Source organism: Mustela erminea, chromosome 10 (genome assembly GCF_009829155.1).
Source record: "Mustela erminea isolate mMusErm1 chromosome 10, mMusErm1.Pri, whole genome shotgun sequence".
Lineage (NCBI taxonomy): Eukaryota > Metazoa > Chordata > Mammalia > Carnivora > Mustelidae > Mustela > Mustela erminea.
The window spans coordinates 99,207,457-99,222,483 of NC_045623.1; the positions used below are offsets into that span (position 1 = coordinate 99,207,457).

The following is a 15,027-nucleotide window of genomic DNA, read 5'->3' on the forward strand; positions in this document are numbered from 1 at the left end:
GTGGGAATCACGTAGGGAGGTCAGACGACCCTGGGGTGGGGAAGCAGAGGGCTGAGTCTGAGTCCCTGCCTTGGGAATTCTTAGCTTTTTTGGAGCTGGGAAACTCCTCCACCTCCCCAACCTCAGTTTCCCCATCTAGGAAATGGGTTGGTAATCTCCTCTCTCAAAGCGGCTGTTGGCAAGATTAAAGGAGAGAAAAAGGCTACCTGATCAGTAAAGCGCTGTGCAGTAGTATTTATTGTTACAGGGTTAAAATTCACTCCTGGGAAGACACGGGGCCATGACCAGGCACGGAAAGGCCAGGGGCATCATCTCTGCTCACGGATGACTCGTTCTCTGTGCGGCCACAAGCTGCCTCTGTGTTGGGAAGTTCTTCTCGCCAGCCAGCCGTTGGCAATAATGCTGGCTTCGGAAGCTGCTGTGTCCCCTGGCTTTTCGCTCCTCGCTGCTCCGCTGCTGGGAGCCCGCTGGAGCCTGGAAGAGCAGCGTGGAAGAGACGGGGCCCGGACATACGGTTTTTGCCGGGTGGTGGGAGGGTAGGCTTGGAGCCATAGAGGGTTCCGGGGTCCCCCACAGCAGACACCGAAATCTCGTCCTGCCGAATCTTCCCGTTCGGCCACATGGAGCCCTGTTGAGGGACCTCAAGATGTGGGGTCACTGTTCTGAGCTCTCCCTCCCCCGGCCCCCTCCATGCCGGCTGGGCCGTGCAGAGGCCCCTTCCCCTCTCCCGCATCTGGTCCAGGTTTTCTTGCAGCTTCTTCCTGCCTCTTATAGCCTGGGCCCTGATGACAGATTTTTAGGAGAAAGGCTCTGGGTAGCTAATGACAAAGGGACCTTTCAGAGGGGTCTGGAGTCCTAAAGCCGAGAGTCTGACGGGCAGGTGCCTTCCGAGGGCTCGGGTCCCCAGCTTCTCGCAGAAATACGGGGTGCCTCTGCTTACTCTGGTTCTCCCCAACCTCTGGCACCAACTACCTCTTTTAAAGGGGCTAGTACCCATGGGCACCGAGGACACCTCTCCAAGAAGCATTCCCAGGTCTGGAAGCCCTAAGACCACACCCGGGCCCTGTGGCCAGGCCGTGGCGGGTCACCGTTCCGTCCGTGGCCGCTCTGCCAGCCGGAGTCCGATTGCTCCCAGAATCTCTCTGCTCAGTCCTGCCCACCCCTGAAGCAGAGCAGACGTTTGGGGTTTTCTCTTCAGCAGACAAAGGCCACCGGATTTGACTGTGTGTAGAGGTTGTTCATTTATCAGCCGACCTGTCCTTGTGGGAAAAGCTGGTTCCAAACGCTCCTCTGGCTGTGAAGGATGGGGCCGTGGGCTGGAGAGAATGTACCACTGGGCCCGGAAGGTGCTTTCAACGTTGCTCGTGTTGCCCCAGACCTGCTGGCCTGATGCTGCAAATTGCGGGAGGGGGGGCAAGGCCATCCCTGCCAGTGACCCCCCAAATTGTCCACTTGCCCATCTTATCCCCTATGGGAATGAATGGGGGAGGGGAGTGTCAGCTTCATGTCTGACAACTCGGGCCAACGTTGGCTTTAAAGCTTCAGAGCTGCACGCGGGCCCCCTTGTGCTACCTTTCCTCACCCCGTGGCAATCATTTCCCGCCTGGCTTGAAAGAGGCAGATCCTGGGGTCCTGGGTCGCCCAGCCTGGATGCTGGCTTGGGAGGGACCTGAGGCATCAGGTTAGAGGGGAGCCCCCCCGCCATCCTGGCTGTGGGCTCTGCATCTTCAGGCGCCTTGTGCGTCTGCATGTCATGCGGATCCTGGGGTTCGGAACCCCAGCAAAGCTAAGGTAGATACCGGAGCTTCTCCCTCAGGCCCTGGAGTCGGAGATGTGACCCTCGGAGGCTAAACATTCAGACGAACGGCAGGGGCCATCCACCTGTCCACCAGCCAGGCGTTTGGTTTCCAGGGGCAAGAAAAGCTGTGCTTATCTTAAGGTCAGAGAGAAAACCATGGTCGTCAGCCCTGGGGAGGAGTCATTCTCAAGTTCATCGCGCCTTGGTCGAGGCTTTTCCTAGGAGGGCAAACAGTTCATTGGGTTGAAGAACGTGGGCTTTGACGGTTCTCAGAGGCGGACACTTACCTGTCCGAGTCTTGGAAATTCAGACCTCTCGTGACTCTTGGGCGAATGGCTTCAGTGTTGTGATCCCCCCAAATGATTCTGACAACTCAAGCATCAGTAGAAACCCAATGCATCTTGGTCCTCCCAAATCATCACTCAGCGCCAAGGTCAGCAGGCTCAAGCCCGAACACATGAATCAGACTGGTTTTCCAGGGTGGTGTAACGTAGGCTTTTCCCCTCTCTCTTTGGTCAAGCCCTACTGGGGGCTCTAGAGAGTCTGAATGGTAGGCATTCCTTGTCCTCCTTTTGCACATGGCCCCAACCAGAACACAGCTGCAGAGGACCCGTTCAATGTCTGTTCTGTGTCGTGAATGGGAAATTGGGCGTTTCCTTCTGTCCCCATACCTTCCCACCTGTCTCCTGAGAGGTTACAAAGTGTGTTACAGACATTAGCAAGTGTTAATTCTCATGGCGTCCCTGGGAGGGAGCCAGGAGTATTGTAGATGAAGACGTTGAGGCACAGAGAGGTGAGGCCACCGGGAAGAAGTCACACAGCAGAACAGTGGCAGAGTCAGGCAAAGGGCTGGGGGTTCCGTCCACCACCTTCATGACTTTGCTCTGCAAGGTTCAGCTCAGTGAGGGCGCTGGGAAGCACACCTGTTTCCGGTGACTTGAGACATCACAACCAAGTGTCACCGTTGTTGGGTCAACAGTGACGAGCATTTCCCTGCTTCCAATCCCAAACCCACTGTCATAGCTGGTTGTCACTGATCTAAGTCCATCATCCCCGGTCCTATCCTCAGGATATCCTTTATCCCAATGACAGGAAATCTGCATTTCCTGGAAACTTTGCTGCCAAGCCCCACCCCTCCCTGATCACCCACCTGCCTCCACCTGCCCAGAGCAGCCACTCATGGGAGGAGAAGGCAAACAGCCGTTCTACGTGTCCACCCCGTGTGACACACGGCTTTTAGGATGGAAGGGAATGACCATCCCATTTTGCGTTCTCCCAAGGGAGATTCAGTGACCCAAGTCAGAACCGGAGTTCTCGGTCATCGGGGATACGGGGACTGGAGCCAAGAGCTCCCCCAGGCTGGCCAGAAGGGCCCACTGGTCAGCCTCAGGCTTTGCTGGCTCCTAGCCCTGCCAGTGCTGGGCTCTGCGGGTCTGACTGGAGTCCCGCCTGCTCCTTCTGGAAGGGTGTTTTGGGGAACCGCCGGCCTCCTTCCCTCTTGGCAGCTCCGTTCAAGGCTCCAGGGACCGCCTGGACTGCTCACTGGCTGACAGTTGCTCTGAGGCGGAGCCTGGGTTACAGAGAGGCTGGGTCGACAGGTCCTTCCACCGAGCTGGAAGGTCCACAGCCTGCTCGAGACAGGCAGACTGGAGCCACCTTGTTCCCTGGGGCTCCCGTCTGCTGGGGTTTTGCCCAGGAGTAGAGGAGTATCCTTGGCCCGCGGTCCCTATGTACAGTGGAGACAGCATCTGGATACTCGTCCTCGGTGGGTGTGTTCGTGCTGGGTCTGGGGGAGAATCCATTCCTTACACGTTGGTGACCTCGAGGCCGTTGTAGCCTTCCAGACGGCACTGCTCTGACCTGCCCTGGGGGTCATCATCTCCACAGTCTTCATTTTGAAGAGAGCCGTAGTCATCATGAAAGTCGGGGTCTTTGCTGCTGAAGCCCCTTCCTATCTTCCCCAGGGGCAGCTGAGAGGAGAGAAAATGAGAGGAAGCAGTGGGGAGAAGAGAAGAGGAATTGAGTGTTTTGGATCTGGGGAATGCAGGGGTCCCCCGTTCTAATTGCTGTGTGACCTTAAGCAACTTTTCTAACCTCTCTGTGCTCCTATTAGTAATCCTCCTCTGCTGCTCAGAGACACCAAGAGGGTTTTGTGAGCTAACCTTACGAGGGAGCTTCATGTTCCCAACTGAAGGAACTGGTAAGTTGCTAAGGGTGAGGACAGATACAGTCTTTTTGATTATCCTCAAAAGCCTCCCATCTCCCTCCTCAGCAGGAGGAGAGCTGAGAATGGATACGATGGAGAAGTGAGCATGTCTGAGCCTGGGCGTGAAGTCTGACCATGTTCCTGGGTCAGGAAGAAATATTCTAGCACCTCCTGGTGTGGCAGAAAGAGCATGTATTTTGGAGGCCCACAAACCGGGGTGTGGATCCCTGCTCTGTCACTTTCCAGCTGTGTGACCCTGGACCCGTGGCCTGCCCTCTCTGAGCCTCCGTTTTCTCAGTTTCCAAGGGGGAATAGCGATTCCTTTCTCTTGGAGTAGTCGTGAAGAGTAGAAATCAGACCTATAAAGCACACAGCGAGGTACTAGCAAAGGGTAGCTACTATTGTGAGACGCACCAGGCTCCCCGACAGATTTTTCTCTTATTGTGAACATCTCTCTATGCTAATAATCCAGACAGCGCTTTGTAACTCTTCGTGTCCCCGACTGCTTTTGTTTCCAGACCACTGGTCCTCAACCTTTTGGTCAGTGTTGCCACCTTAAAAAAGGAGACTTCTAAGATATTTTCCCCCTACTCACACCCCCCCACCATGAAATTTTCACACCAAAGACACTGTGCTTCTGTTCATGTCCTATATATATACCTGTTCCTCATAGAGAGAAAGGGTGAGGGGTTTGCCTCTCCCCCTAGGAACCAATTTCTACCCCATTCAAGACTGCATGGTCTAGACTGAGCTCGCCCAAGAGTATGGTGGGAGTTTACTCATGCATTCCCCATTCGCGCTCAGGATGGTGCCTCAAACCCCAACAGTACCCAAAAAATGTTTGCCTAATGAACAGGAGGATTTTGGATTATCCACTTCTCCCGTCTGTGCCTTCACGCTTCCACTTGGGAATCGGGGTCAGTCTGAGTCTGGGTAAACAGAGGCAAACTGCGTGCCCTCTCATAGACCGGAGGCTACTCTGTGGCTGTCAGTTGGGTCGCTGAAGTTCAAAACCTTGGCTGCAGCGAGGGCTCCCCCTCACCCCAGAGCCTTGGCTTTGAGACCCAGGTGGGTCCCAGAACATCCTGTAAAGCAGCTGCCCAGGTGATCCTGATGCAGGCAGGTGAGACCCGAGCTTCCAGATGCTACTCTAAGCCTGGGCAGAGTGCAGGGTTGGCGGGGAGTGGAGGTTGGGGGGTGGGGGTTGGGGATGGGGCTTAAGCATCATGCAGGTCATCTGATGGTGACTTCCTCCCTCCTGGTTGCACCTGTGACCTGGCCCTTTGGTCCTCCTCCACAGGCCAAAGAGGAGCTAGGAGGGGACAGTATGGGCCCAGATGACAACAAGACCTCCCCCGGGCTGGAGGACTCACAGGCGAAGGCACCCAGTGACTTACCCGGCCAGCCTTGTACTTGGTACCGCCACCGCTGTTCTCTTCTTTTCCCGCCCGTGTGATGCTGGAGGCCCTCCCTGGGGGTGTCCCGAAACGCTCAGCCTCCCGGATGCCTGAGGAGCTAGAGAGAGACCCACACTGAGTCAGCTACAGCCCTCCCGAGAGACACACACTCTCCCATGGGTGACAATGACCATAACTGCTGTGATTTACTGTGGACCTGCTGCGTGGCCCCGCATGCTCAACGTTTTCTGAATGCAATCCTCACAGCGTCCCTGCATGACAGTTGGGGCCTGGGGGAGGGTGCGGGGGGGAGGCCCAGAGAGGTTAAGCGATTTGTCCAGGATTACCCAGCTGGGAGCAGCAGAGCCAAGCCCTGAACCCAAGTCTCTGAGACTCCAAGGTCACGCTCTTCCCCCTCCGGCGTGCTACAAACCTTCCCAGGAAAGGGAGGACTAGATGGGCGAATCCCCCCGCTTGAGCTCACTGGTATGACTCGAGAAGCATCAGGAAAATCTCCCCCACTCTGCATTTGAAATCTGCATCCCCTGCCCCCACCACTGACTTAGTGCCTGAAGCGACCCCACTGCTCCTTGCGTCAAAGCATCGAAGGCTTCTGTTAGACTAGGATTTGGAGAACTGCAACCTGCAGCCAGCCGACTGACTTTGCCAATAAAGTTTTATTGGAACCCAGCCATGCCCATTAGTTTACATGTTGTCGTAGCCTACTTTCTCGCTGTAAGGACAGAGTTGAGGTCCTTGAACCCTTCCAGAAACCCTGAGAAGGGGTGATTATCCTCATTTCAAGTTGGGGGAACTGAGGCTCAGAGGGGGCAAGTTTCTTGCCTAAAATCATACAGATGATGATGGAGGAGCCAGAATTGAGCCCTTGAAGGCCCTGCTCTGTCCCCCGTATTACACGGGACCACCCCTGAACCATCCCAGCACCTGCTCCCTAGGCTCACATTTCAATCACTGCCAGGGGTTGGGTGGGCAGAACGTCATAACACATCACCTTCTCATGGGTGCCTGAATATCTCAGTGTGTCCCTTCCCCCCTTGGGAGCACCCCTGTCCCCCCCCAATCTGTAGCTTGGGAAGCCTGCCAGCCATGGAGGTGGGAGACATGACAAGGTGTCTTACTCTGTGTGCTTGACGGCAAAGTCTGTCAGAGCTCACGGAGGAATGGTTCTTCCTCACTGAAATGCTAAGGAAAAATCTGGAACAAGCCCATCAACAGAAAGGAGGGCCCCACGGAACCAGTTCCAGAGGAAAGCACGTCACGGATACATTCCAATGCGTGTGTGAAGCCGGGAGGCGTGAACTATCAGTTGTTTGGCGGGGCGGGTTCTGTGTCAGGAGCACTGCCTACAGTTTGCCTCCCGGAATCCTGCTAACAAAGCCGCCGGGAAGGGAGGACATGTTCCCATATTACAGATGAGAGACTGAGGTTCAGAGGCTTGAAGTCACTGGTTTGTGTCTAATACAGGAGAAAGCAGCACAGCCCGGATCTGAACCCATTTTCCAGCCATTTCCCCTGTGGTGGAAGAAAGGGAAGCGCTGGTAGTGGGTTTGGAAAAATCATTGATAATAGCTGTGTTGTTGGGCGCCTCGCGGTTCCTGCGTTCCTTTCCCAATTGCTTTATGCACTGTGTTGCCCTAGCCTTCCATCAGGCTCCAAGCCTTGGATTCATCCTGGGATGGAGTCTTGGGTTAGCTCTTGATAGCTATTCAATGGTCAGGGATGTTTCTCCATCTGAATCTTTCCACCCCATCAGAGCATTCTGGAAGGACTCGCCTTAAAGGGCCAGCACCACCAGCCCTGCTCCCTCTCTCTCTGGAAAGCTGAAGTCAGCAACAGAAGGAGGGGGAGCAAGAGGGCAGGGGACAGGGCATCTTTACTGCTTGGACGGCTGCAGAGACGTCCTGGGGGCAAAGCCTGAAGAACCTGGTTAATATAATCCCCAGGCATGTGATTAAGTACTGAGGTGATATTAACCAGGCCTGGAGATCACTGTCTCTACTGGTGTTTTGCTTAGCGGGGGACTCTTGGTGCCAACAGGGATGGTCTCAAAAATTTCTTAGGAACTCATGAAGTTCTGTTTCCCCTGAGTTGACTGAGATCTCTTCCCACAGCCTGTGGCAAGTTCTCAGCAAAGGGCTCTGAGGAGAACTGACACCTGGGCCATGGATAGACACTGCCCTGGCTGACCAGCTCAGACCCCTCGTCTGTAAAATGAGGAGGAGGACCAAGTCCAATTTCCACTTCCTTATCCTCTTATTGGAAGGTTGGCTTTCATGTCATTCCTAAGGGAATCCCTGGCCTCCCAACAGCATAAGAACCCCCCCTATTTGTGCCCCACGAGAAACTTCCCCAGGGCTCACGCATGAATTCTAGATGGTCCTTAATGCACATGTGACCTTAGGCGTGGTCAAGGGTTTAATCATACACACGAATGCCTGCTAATCTTTAGCTAGTGCTGCCTGTCCAGGGCTCAGAATATATTAAGGCCATTACAGGTCACACGGCGCCAGATGGGGGTCAAGGAAGGTGGACAATTCTTAGGAGAAAAGCCACTTTCCTGCACCTGTTGCATCATGGCTCATGGACTAGGGTTCTTGTCAAACTCTGGTCTCCATAGAACTACTTAAAAATGTCCGAAATGTAGATTCCTGGGCTCTCCCAGGAAATACTGGTCCTATAGATCTGAGTTTGGGCCAGATCCCCACCAATGATTTTGCTGTTGGGATCTGTGGATCTCACTCTGAGAATCTCTTGGATATCAGCCTGCCGACAGGGAAGGGCAGTTCAAGACTTTTGGATCATTGCCACAGATGCACAATCCCTGCCGCCTCCACCAAGCCTCAGTTTCTGTATAACACGGGGTGTGGCCCAGCTGCTTCCTGAGGCTTCATGTGGTTTGGGGGTTCGGCACTCAGGGTTCTGACTCAGAGAGCCTCAGATTCAAATGTGAGCTCAACAAAATGGACAAAGCTTTAGCTAGACTGATGGAGATTACAGAGGGACTCAAATGATTGAAACCAGGAATGAGAGAGGAGACAGCCCTACCAGTTCTACAGAAATAAGATTACAGGGAAATGATTATAAAATCAACTATATGGGGGCACCTGGGTGGCTCAGTGGGTTAAGCCTCTGCCTTCGGCTCAGGTCATGATCTCAGGGTTCTGGGATTGAGCCCTGCACCAGGTTCTCTGCTGAACAGAGAGCCTGCTTCCTACCCTCCTTTCTGCCTGCCTCTCTGCCTACTTGTGATATCTCTCTCTCTCTGTCAAATAAATAAATAAAATATTTTTAAAATCAAAAAATTAAAAATAAATAAATAAATAATTTTATGCCAACCGATTAGCTAACCTAGATGAAAGACAAATTTCTAGGAAGATATAAACTATTCAAACTGATTCAAGAAGAAATAGAAAATCTGAACAGATTTATAACAAAATTGAAGTAGGAGGAAAAAAAAACCCAACTTTCCACAAAGAAAAGTTCAGGACCATGTGGTTCCACCAGTGAATTTTACCAAATGTTTAAGGAATAATGACACCAATCCTTCACACACTTTTAAGAAAAAGAAAAGAAAAGAAAGAAAGAAAGAGAAAAAGAAAGAAAAAAGAAATGAAGAAAAAAAGAAGAAAGAAAGAAAGAAAGAAAGAAAAGAAAGAGGAGGAAATACTTCTTAACTCATCCTATGAGGCCAGTATTACTCTGATACCAAAACCACGTGAAAATATCACAAGAAAAAGTACCTTCAGACCAACATCCTTTACAAATACAGGTGTAAAAAATCCTCATCAAAATGCTAGCACACCTAGTCCAGCAACATGTAAAAAGGACCAAGTGGGATTTATCCTAGGAATGCAAGGTTGGCTCAATGTATGAAAGCCAATGTAATATGTCATATTAATAGAGCAAAGGACAAATCTGAGCTCAGCTCCTTACTAGCTGTGTGACCTTGGGCAAGTACTTTGGCCCCCGTCAAATGAGATGTTTCCATCTATAAAGGAGGGATAGTGACACCAATTTCTTGATCTTGTCATGAGGATGAAATTAGTGCCCACAGCAAGTGTCCACTAAATGATGACTTTAGCTTAACTGCAATTATTTTAAGGAGGGAGTCCACTAGGAGGGTGTCTAATCTGTCTGTCCAGGTGCTTTTCCTCTGGCCAATTTTCCGATGAGGAGACTGGGATCAGTAGGCTGACGTGGCCAGCTCACTGGGACCATCAGCACCGTTAGTATCCTCACTCCTGCCTCCAAACCTCTGTCTCCGCAGCTCTCCCTGCCTGGAGTGGCCACCTCTTTTTCAACTGTGACCTTCAGGCTCAAGCACTTTGCTTCTTGGAACCTCTGTTTCCTGATTTGTAGAAGGAGGCCACTGTGTTGTAGGGAAGTAGTGGGATCCAGGAAGGGAGGGAGCCGGGGGAGGGCAGGATCACCGGCTTCCGGAGCCCCAGAGTGGGAGCCAGCAGCCCACACTCACGTGGCTGGGTGGAAGACGGCGCTCATCTCCTCTGCCAGGTGCCTTCGGAGGATGTGCTTCCCACTGGGGATGCCCAGGGCGGTAGCCATGGCCTCGGCATTGAACGTGGGCTCCAGCACCAACACAGCACCGTGGATGCCACTGTTGGTCAGGTTGTCCGCATACTCCTGAGGGCAAGGCACGGGGATGGTCAGGCTGCAGTGGGGGGCCGCCCTGTTAGCTTGACAGGTCTGCCCTGGTGTCCTGCCCTCTGAGGCTGAGAGGGCCACCCTGTCATCCCGAGGTGTCCTGAGGAGCTGCCCTGCTCCAGGCAGGGACATGCCCTCCATAGCAAGGTCTTGTCCCCTTAGGGACCGGGTAGTATAAGGCAGTATAAGCCGGAGGGGGAATGCCCCCACTCTTTTAGGGCCATGAGGACAGTGACCAAGACTACTTTGTCACTGACGTAACCCCAGATCTTGCCAGGCAGCCCATAAATATTTGTCTGATGAGATGGGCCTGGATTCGCCCAGCCCTGCTTCAGAGGACAGCCCAGCCTCTCCACCCCTGCTATGGGAAAGCCTTCATGAATGGGGTCCTGGTGCAGGGGTGGGGTGAGCGCTCCCTCTTCTTGAGCGACAGGAGGCAGGCATTCTCGCCCGCTTGGGCGACAACACTGGCTCACAGAAAACGGACACACAAACATGCATGGGATTTACAGATGCCTGCGAGCCGCTCCAGCCCACCCCCCGCCCGCCAGACCCTCACCTTCAGGTCAATGTCCCGCACCCACTTGAGCACCCGCTGGTTGGTCCAGACCACGGGGTCTATGTTCTGTGTCTCGCAGCGGGCGCGGCGCTCCTGGAGGGCCTTGTGGGGGTGGGGAGACAGTGGGTCAGTTGGGGGTGGGGGAACACGTATGGGGTCCCAAAGAGCAAGCATCCATGGTGCTGGGGGAGTTCTGGCCGGCGAGCACTGGCTTCTCTGGCCCTGTCAATCTGGGGCTTGGTCTTTCATTCTGGGAAATGGGGAGAAGCCTGCTTCTGGGGGGGAAGAGCTGGGTGAGACCCAGCTGCTGCCTAGTTTGTACGACCCAGACACCCCACTTTCCTGACATGGAGTAGGGGCCCAACAATGTGGGTCTTCCATGAAGGGCTGACTTCTGTGGGTGCACCCAGCCCCCAGGGACAATGAGCGTCACCAACAAAACATCACCCCAGTACCATGTGGAGGGATCAGCCTGGTCCCCTTTTGCCAGCCTCCCTGGGGGGACTGGCCTCCAGATAAAGGGCTCCGGGCCTCCAGCCCCCACGTGCCGTGCCCATTTCCACGCTTCACTGTCACGATCTGCTGGCAGGTCTCCCTCCTTCACCAGACTGCGGTTCCCAGGCTGGGGGCGGGGGCAGAGCCCGCACCTTACTACTTCCGGTGCCCAGGGCCCTGCGGGGTGTGTGTGAGAAGGACTGAAGAGCCGGACAGATCCCTCCTCTGTGCCGCTCCTCCTGACCCTGAGGGGCTTGTGCTCTGACCTCACTTTAAGAAAACAAAGCCACCTGGACAGCCTCTGCCCCGCAGGGCCCAGCGGCCTCGGGAATATTTGGGTCCCGGGGGAGCTGAAGCAGGTGCCCGGTGCTGTCTGACTTGGCAGGGCTCAGAATCAAAGGGGCAGTCAGAGCCCAAACCCTGACTCTCCCCCTGGTCCCTGGTCACCTCGCTGGCCTCCCTGCTCACTTCCCCTGCCTTAGACCAAACACTGGGACCCCATAGTCTGTCCTCCGGGCCTTTGCTCATGCTGTTCCCTCTGCTAGGTTGCTTTTCCCTCACATCTCCTGCTGACTGATGCCTGGAATTCCTCTCTTAGGTCTCAGTCCAGCTGTCACGACCTCAGGGAAGCTCTCCCTGATCCCTCTGGAAGCTGCACCTTTGGGTTTTCATAAAATCCTGGACTTCCCCAATGGGCCAACTTTCCATGGTATGGTGGCATCAGCTTCGTTGTGGTTCTCCCTGATGGGCAGAGAAACTATTGGAGAATGAGGGTTCCCCACTTTCCCTGAATTGGACACAGGGCCTGACCCATGCCCAGTAAGCAGCTGTTGGAAGAAGGGAGGGAGCGAGGAGGGATGGGTGCGTGGATGACGAGGTCGGTGGACCTCGGTGCGATGGATGCCTGATGGGCAGATAGTTGGGTGGACAGACAGTGGGAGCCAGGGGCAGAAAGAAGGGCTGTGGAAGATGCCTCCGCCGCCTGCTCTGGTCCTTACCTCCCTGTTGAAGTTCACTTGGTACAGCAGCTCGATCCCCAGCAGGATGCTGACCTGGTGGAACTTCTTGGACACATTCAGGTGTTTCTCCAGGTCCCGTTTCATCAGGGAGTGCAGCATTCGCCCGTCCACCAGGTGGTTTTGGAAGGCCTGAGAGTACTGGGACAGCCCGATGTCATTCAGCCAGGCCTTGGCCACCCAGTGATGGTCCAGGTCGGCGGCTTTGGACAGGCTGGTGAGGACAGACATGGCCAGAGAGAGAGGTGGGTGGGGACAGGTGGCAGAAACAGAGGAAAGGGGTAGAAATGGGGCAGAGATGGGCAGAGATGAAGATAGAGGGAAAAGAACAGGGTGGGGGGAAGTGGGGGACCAAGAAATCTCAGAGATGGGCAGGAAAAAGCATGGAGTGGAGAGACGGAGAGGGAGAAAGAGACAAAGCCGAGATGGGGAGAGAGGCGGAGGCAGAGAGTGGAAGGAGAGAGAGACAGACAGACAGACAAACAGAGAGCGAGCCCCAAGGAAGAGAAGGGGGATCACCAGAGAGGCAGACAAAGGGGATGGGAAAAGGGAAGAAAGCCCATTCAGATGCTCGGAGTCGAAAGAGACGGTGGCAGAGCAGCAGGGAGAGTACGGAGGGAGGAGACATATCCGGGAGCCCTCAGCATCCCCTCCTGCCCCTGGGTGTGGTCCCCTCTGCGCACTCCTCTGCAGTCTCCCTGAAGCCCGCAGAGCTGTGGCCTGGGCCATGTCTCCTCGTTCTACAAACCAGGAAGCTCAGACTTTGCCCAGAGTCCCCCAGTGGCACGTCTTGGAATCAGAATCAAAACCCCCGCTTTGCCTATTTCAAGCCCTCTCTCCTCACCGCTCTATCTCAGCTTTCTCTCCGTCCCACACCTGTCTCAGTGCTGCTCACACAGTAGGGGCGCAACCAGTATTTCTCCAATGCAGAAAGAGGTAGGATGATCCTAGCCCCAGGTCCCCCAGACTGTCATTTCCCTGATTGCCACACGGTGGCAGCCTCACAGAAGGAATGAAAACAGAGCATCCCACCTGCGGAGGGACTTGAGCAATGACGGGCAGGACTGCCAGGTTGGCGGCGGGGAGGGGGAGGGGGCGGCACTAAGGGATCAGGACTTGACAGGGAAATGTGGGCTTACACAGCGACACTGCCCTCCTCCCCAGGTCTGGGAGCAGGACCGGCATTCTTCCCCTCCCCCCAGATAGAATACCCCACACGCTTTTCCCAGCCCCTCCCTGTGCCCTCATCTCTAAGAGCTGCCCCACCAGCCACTCTTGAGTGGGACTTCAGCTCCTGACTCAGCTTCCTCCTTTCCACTCTCCACTGCTCACTCTGGACACCTCGGAGTCGCCCTGGACTCTGCCCGCCAATGGGTCTCCCTGCCCCTGAGTCCTCCCAGCCCCTATCCAGGACCGCAGCAGAGCTGACCGCAGCGCCCCCTGCTGGTGATCCTATATGGGTCCTCGCTGTCCTTCAGTCCACCAGTGCACACTGAACAGCGGCTGACCGCTGTGCTTGGGAGGGCCGCGGTCACAGAACGGGCACATCTTCCTTCCTGGGCTCTTCCCTTCTTTCTTCTTCCCCACACTCTCCATTCCCTGGCGGCACCATTTCCAGGGCTCTGGGTTACATTTGTAAATGAAGACGGCCACCTCTCCCTTCTTTCTTCTGAGACCCTGCTGCTCACTACCTGCTGCCTTGGCATCTCCTGTCACACGTCTCACATTTGATGAGCTCCAAGTTAAATTCCCTGTCCCCTCTCCCAGCTCTTCCCCACCCCCAGCCATCACCCGGCTCTGGTCCCCATTTGCCCTCTTCTCCCCTCCTTCCCCAGGTCTATCAGTCACTCTGGTCCGTATGTCTGTCCCCTTTTCTCCTTTCCTGGGTTCAAGCTCCTACCACCTCTGGCACAGATTTCGGCAGTTGCCTCCTTACTTCCCCCTGCATCGCCCCCTGCCAGCCCTGCCCCTTCTCATCCACTTTACCCACAGTAGCCAGATGGTCTTTTAAAAATATTAATCAGATCATGTCCCTCCTCTGTTTAAAACCTCCCAGCGGAGGAACCTTAAATGCGCCTTACAAAGTGAAAGAAGCCAATCTGAAAAGACTACGTACTATATGATTCTCGTTATATGACATTCTGGAAACGGCAGAACTATGGAGACAGTCAAAGGATTAGTGGTTGCCAGGGGTTAGGGAGACGGAAGGATGAGCCGGTGGAGCACAGGGGATTTCTTAGGCAGTGACTTATTCAGCATATATACTGTCGCGACGAATGCATGTCACCATATGTTCGTCCAAACCCGCAGAGGGCACAACACCAAGAGCGATCCGTTATGTAAACTATGGACTCTGGGTGATTGGGATGCGTAGGTGTGGGTTCCTCACCTGTGACAAACACTCCATCCGGTGGGAGATGGGATGATGGGGGAGGCCGTGCTGGAGTCGGGGAAGGAGGGATATGGGAACCCTCTATACCCTCCTTTCAATTTTGCTGTGAAACTAAAACTGCTCTAAAAAAAATCATTACTTTAAAAATGAGAGAGGGGAAAAAAAAGTTTTTTTCAAAAAAACAACTAAAATTGAGAGAATTTATCATCAGAGGAATAAACTGCAGGAAATGTTGAAGAGATTTTTTCAAGAGGCAAGAAAATAATAACATATGGAAACTTCCCCCACATGAAGGAATAGAGGAGAACTCCTAGAAGTCACAATTAAAAAAAAAGAAAGAAACGCACTGGATTCAGAAATGGGAAGATTTGAATGGACATTTCTCCAAAGAAGACATATGAGTGGCCAATAAACACACGAAATGATGCCCGTCACTAATCATTAGGGAAGCGCAAATTTCTCTACAACGAGATACCAATTC

At 54.0% G+C, this 15,027-nt stretch overlaps 1 protein-coding gene across 2 annotated transcripts in view; it reads right to left on the reverse strand.

Annotated features, from left to right (window-relative positions):
* Positions 1-866: 866 nt before the first annotated feature.
* The window catches only part of KAZN (kazrin, periplakin interacting protein), a 1,027,640-nt gene continuing 1,013,479 nt past the window's right edge, over positions 867-15,027 (reverse strand). For both annotated transcript variants that reach the window (XM_032360798.1, XM_032360799.1), the window contains 5 exons: positions 12,137-12,368; positions 10,644-10,745; positions 9,897-10,063; positions 5,402-5,519; positions 867-3,768 (listed from right to left, as the gene is read on the reverse strand). In XM_032360798.1, coding sequence (XP_032216689.1) covers positions 3,604-3,768; positions 5,402-5,519; positions 9,897-10,063; positions 10,644-10,745; positions 12,137-12,368 — 784 coding nt within the window. In that variant the 3' untranslated portion in view covers positions 867-3,603. The remainder of the gene's footprint in view (positions 3,769-5,401; positions 5,520-9,896; positions 10,064-10,643; positions 10,746-12,136; positions 12,369-15,027) is intronic.